Source organism: Coregonus lavaretus, assembly GCF_964263955.1.
Source record: "Coregonus lavaretus genome assembly, contig: HAP1_SCAFFOLD_423, whole genome shotgun sequence".
NCBI classification, from domain to species: Eukaryota; Metazoa; Chordata; class Actinopteri; order Salmoniformes; family Salmonidae; genus Coregonus; species Coregonus lavaretus.
The window spans coordinates 30,001-35,000 of NW_028161275.1; the positions used below are offsets into that span (position 1 = coordinate 30,001).

A 5,000-nucleotide genomic window follows, 5' to 3' on the forward strand; every position below is an offset into this window, starting at 1 on the left:
ACGACGTGGAGAAGAACAACTCCCGCGTCAAGATCGCAGTCAAGAGCCTCGTCACCAAGGGTACCCTGGTCCAGACCAAGGGCACCGGTGCATCCGGCTCCTTCAAGCTCAACAAGAAAGCCGTCGAGGCGAAGAAGCCCGCCAAGAAAGCCGCAGTCCCCAAAGTAAAGAAGGTGGCCGCCAAGAAGCCCGCCGCGGCGAAGAAGCCCAAGAAGGTAGCAGCCAAGAAGGCCGTCGCCGCAAAGAAGTCCCCCAAGAAGGCCAAGAAGCCCGCTACACCCAAAAAGGCCGCCAAGAGCCCCAAGAAGGTGAAGAAGCCCGCCGCAGCGGCCAAGAAGGCAGCCAAGAGCCCCAAGAAGGCTACAAAGGCAGCCAAGCCCAAAGCCGCCAAGCCCAAGGCAGCCAAGGCCAAGAAGGCAGCCCCCAAGAAGAAGTAAACCTATTACAAACAGTGTTCTACTCGATACATGTTGTACCACAAAAGGCTCTTTTAAGAGCCACCCACCTCTTTCCATAGAAAGCGCATTGATTTCCATGTACTACCTGTCGTGGAAAAGAAATTACGCACACTAGGCTACTTTTACGCACACAACATTGTCCCACTCTGGGTGTGTGCGAAGGGAGAGGCATATAATAGAGGGCCAAAATGGCTCAGAAATTCGACCTCACGAGTGCACCCTCACCAGCCATTTTTATATATGAGCCACTGGGCTATTCCCGTTCAGAGGCAGGCTGCTGTGATGTGTTACAAGTGCCATGTAATAACAATAACAATACTATAGTGGCTTCGAATTGAAACTCACGAGTGCACCCTCAACAGCCATTTTTATATATGAGCCACTGGGCTATTCCCGTTCAGAGGCAGGCTGCTGTGATGTGTTACAAGTGCCATGTAATAACAATAACAATACTATAGTGGCTTCGATTTCAAACTCAAGAGTGCACCCTCACCAGCTGTTTGTTTCCCATTTGGAGAGAAATAATGTGTGGATGTCATTTCGGACATTTTGGCGCTCACGCGAAATGACACAAAGTAACAAAGTCGGAGGGAAACAAAGTAGCCTCTCACTCGCTGCCTGTGGGTGGGAACCGGCTTAGGGCTGTCTGTCTGTCCATCTGTCTGTCCCTCGCTCCAATTGGATAAGGCCACACCGGCCCGGTGGCCAATCGTTGCCTCTTGTGGCGAGGTATATGTACGGCTCTCGAAGTGGCGAGCGGCTCATTCAGACTTTCTGTGACTTTCTCAAGCTACCAATATGAGCGGAAGAGGCAAAACCGGAGGCAAGGCCAGGGCGAAGGCAAAGACCCGTTCATCCCGTGCTGGCCTCCAGTTCCCCGTGGGCCGTGTGCACAGGCTGCTGCGCAAAGGCAACTACGCCGAGCGTGTGGGCGCTGGCGCACCAGTCTACCTGGCCGCCGTACTCGAGTACCTGACTGCTGAGATCCTGGAGTTGGCCGGCAACGCTGCCCGTGACAACAAGAAGACTCGTATCATCCCCCGTCACCTGCAACTGGCCGTCCGTAACGACGAGGAGCTGAACAAACTGCTCGGCGGTGTGACCATCGCTCAGGGTGGTGTGCTGCCCAACATCCAGGCAGTCCTACTCCCCAAGAAGACCGAGAAGGCAGTCAAAGCCAAGTAAATTCGCTACTGCGACTTCAACTTGACTACTCAACCCCCAAAGGCTCTTTTAAGAGCCAACCACCTAGCTCTCCAAAAGCGCAAAGTACCTTTCTATGACCGCAATACATTGAGTGGGTGTATACACAACTATTTCGACATTCTGTGCCCACATGAGGCCTTGCATGAACAACAACACCTACTTGGCCTCATTTGCCATAGCAGGCTAGCATTAGATGATACGTGCCTATAAGCTGTCACTCTTGACTTTGGCGACTATTATTGCGCGTAAAGGGCCGGCGGCGTCCTATTGCGCGCGCACCGGGAGTTTGAGTTTTGGAGAGGCCGGGCCTCCCGTCCAATGGCCAACGGAGGAGGCCTGCGAAACGGGCCAATCGGGGTGGTGGGGAGATGGTGTCCAATCAGCAGGCGCCACTGCCGGCTTTATAAACTTCACATAGGCATTTCGAGGCTATACTCCCGACTGTCAGAGCAGCGCCATGGCCAGAACCAAGCAAACCGCTCGCAAATCCACCGGTGGCAAAGCCCCCAGGAAGCAGCTCGCCACTAAGGCTGCTCGCAAGAGTGCCCCGGCCACCGGCGGTGTGAAGAAGCCTCACCGTTACAGGCCCGGCACCGTGGCTCTGAGAGAGATCCGTCGTTACCAGAAGTCCACTGAGCTACTCATCCGCAAGCTGCCCTTCCAGCGCCTGGTGCGAGAAATCGCCCAGGACTTCAAGACCGACCTGCGCTTCCAGAGCTCCGCCGTGATGGCCCTACAGGAGGCTAGCGAGGCTTACCTGGTCGGCCTGTTCGAGGACACCAACCTGTGCGCCATCCACGCCAAGCGGGTGACCATCATGCCCAAGGACATCCAGCTGGCCCGCCGTATTCGCGGAGAGCGCGCATAAATGAGGATGACCTGAACTCGAATATCCCCCAAAGGCTCTTTTAAGAGCCACCTCCATATTTCCATCAAAAAGGCACAATTGTTCCATGTATACACGCACCTCTACATTAGCCACCATGTATGTTGTTCACTAACACGTCTAAAAGCTACGTATTGCACCTTTTTAGTTGCCTGAAGTCTAGCTTCAATGTTTGTGTGTGTGTATATACACAACCATCTGGCATCATCCACTTCCTTTGAACTATATAGTAACACAGTAAAATGCTTTACAAAGGAGGGGAAAAAGAAACGAGTGATAATATAGGCCGAATAGTAACAAGAATTGTGTTCAGATGAATAATTGACACTATTAGTTGTGTGTAATAATAGCCTTGCATGCAGTCCAGAAAAAACATTGCATGCCAACTTACTTTGAAAGTCCCATGTTGCAGTGCTGCTGAGAGACTCATGCAGAGGCCCAAACTTTACAATGGAGCACGGAGGCCATCTTGTGGTTAAATGTGGGTACTGCACCTCATGGTGAGTCCCTTTCAGCATTTGCTCTTTAGGCCAGCGTTTCCCAAACGCGGTCCTGGGGTCCACAAGGGGTGCGCGTTTTGCGTTTTGCCCTAGCACTCCACAACTGATTCTAATACTCCCAGCTTGATGATGATGAGTTGATTATTTGAATCAGCTGTGTAGTGCTAGGGCAAAAACTCCCAAAATGTGGCCCGAGTTTGGGAAACCCTGCTTTAGGCTAATACTAGCCTATTAGGATGACTTGGTTCGATCGCTTTAATGGCAACTGCTGAACTCTGGTTTCACTAATTACTTGTCCCAGGTCACCATTATGAATCCAATAGCAAAACAAATGTTTCAAAATAGCTCAATAGTGAAAAAAGGCCAGGAAATGATGGGTTCTCAGCAATATTTCACCAACAACCAATCACTATTCACGCATAGACATTAGGATCATCAACAAATATTCCTAAGTCATACTACAAAAGGGTTGTAACGAAATGGATTTGTCTGTTCAATGCAAGTTCAACGTCAAAGAAAAAGTGCATCACCACAACAAACGTGTCTTTAGATACACTGTAAAAAATGACTTTGTGGAATGTACTCAAGCTATTACAGTCAACAAAAGCACACGTCATATTGTTGAGTAGATCTTTTTGCTTGTTTTTATGAGTAGATAAGCTTGAGTAAGTTGAGTTGATGTGGTCCAATACATTGAGTAAAGATGATAGAGACGTAAAAAGGATTATATTACGTTGATTCGACTCAAATAGACATTGTGTTATTTTACCTGAATGATTCATCCTATTATGTATTTAGACCAACTTACTTTGGATTCACTCAATCACATCCCTTAAGAGAAAAGGTATCCGGACACCGGGAATCCATTTATTTAAACATCAACGGTTTGCAAAACATCTGTTATTATGAGTTGACAAATTACGTAATTGCAATCAACACTGCAGGTAAATCATGATTGCTGCAGGTAGGCAACACCGTAGAAATAGGAACTACAACACTAACAACAAGTGACATTTACTCCTGATGTACTGACTGACCTGTTGCAACCTCTACAACCACTGTGCTTATTATTTGACCCTGCTGGTCATCTATGAACGTTTGAACATCTTGGAGAAAAATGTGTGAAACCACTGCCTATATGAGGAGCTGTCGTTGTTTGTTTTATTACCACATACTTATGGAAATTGCACCGGTTGAGAGATGATGGCTCTCTTGTGCCTACGGTGAAGGGTACTTCTGATCCAGCAGGTGGTGCTAAGATCCCTCCCTATATGACTTGAATGATGAGTTGATTTATTCCTTATAGCTCCTAATGATTTTAAGGCCAGTGTTGGCAAACATTACTTGTGCTCCAGCAGGTGGCCATGACATCCCTCCCTATATGACTTGACTGACCAGTTAGTTGATGGACTCCTTATAGCTCCTAATGATTTTAAGGCCAGTGTTGGCAAACATGACTTCTGCTCCAGCAGGTGGCCATGAAATCCCCCCCTATATGACTTGACTGACCAGGTAGTTGATGGACTCCTTATAGCTCTTAATGATCTCAAGTGTCTGTGTTTTTATGTGGTTAGGAGTTTTGCTCACTGCGTGTCCCCCTTCCATTTCAGTGTTTCCCAACTCCAGCGGTAGAGTAGGCTACCCCCAACAGGACCCATTTTTCTTGTAGGCCTGGACAGCCACAGCTGATTGAACAACCTGTCACCTAAATTACCAAGTCCTCAATGAGTAGAATCAGGTGCAACAACAACAACAACAACAACAACAACAATATGAGGAGAGGGACACAGTGTACTAGCTGATCTCCCAGTTGTCACAGTTTGGCCTTGTGTTCCACATAGCCTATATCAGTATTTGAGTATGTTTCCCGCGCACGTTAGTTGCTTTCACGTCATCTTTGAAATCGCTCCTCCCTAGTCCCCTAGAACGAGCGCCCTCCCCTTTGCAACG

The 5,000-nt window shown here is 48.6% G+C and overlaps 3 protein-coding genes across 3 annotated transcripts in view; all 3 read left to right on the forward strand.

Annotated features, from left to right (window-relative positions):
- LOC311120892 (histone H1-like) overlaps positions 1 to 437 on the forward strand; it is a gene marked incomplete at both ends in the record, with an annotated part of 624 nt that extends 187 nt beyond the window's left edge. Inside the window, one exon of the mRNA XM_084195451.1 lies at positions 1 to 437. This exon is cut by the window's left edge and continues 187 nt beyond it. Coding sequence (XP_084051577.1) covers positions 1 to 437 — 437 coding nt within the window.
- An 819-nt stretch (positions 438 to 1,256) lies between these two features.
- On the forward strand, positions 1,257 to 1,643 carry LOC311120906 (histone H2A; the record flags this gene model as incomplete). The annotated part of the gene is made up of 1 exon (XM_084195463.1): positions 1,257 to 1,643. The coding sequence occupies one exon, from the start codon at positions 1,257 to 1,259 to the stop codon at positions 1,641 to 1,643; it is 387 nt and encodes a 128-aa protein (XP_084051589.1).
- Positions 1,644 to 2,205: 562 nt separating this feature from the next.
- Positions 2,206 to 2,532, forward strand: LOC311120867 (histone H3.2-like; the record flags this gene model as incomplete). The annotated part of the gene is made up of 1 exon (XM_084195427.1): positions 2,206 to 2,532. A coding segment is annotated over one exon (327 nt), but the record flags the coding sequence as incomplete, so codon positions are not given.
- Between the last annotated feature and the right edge of the window lie 2,468 nt (positions 2,533 to 5,000).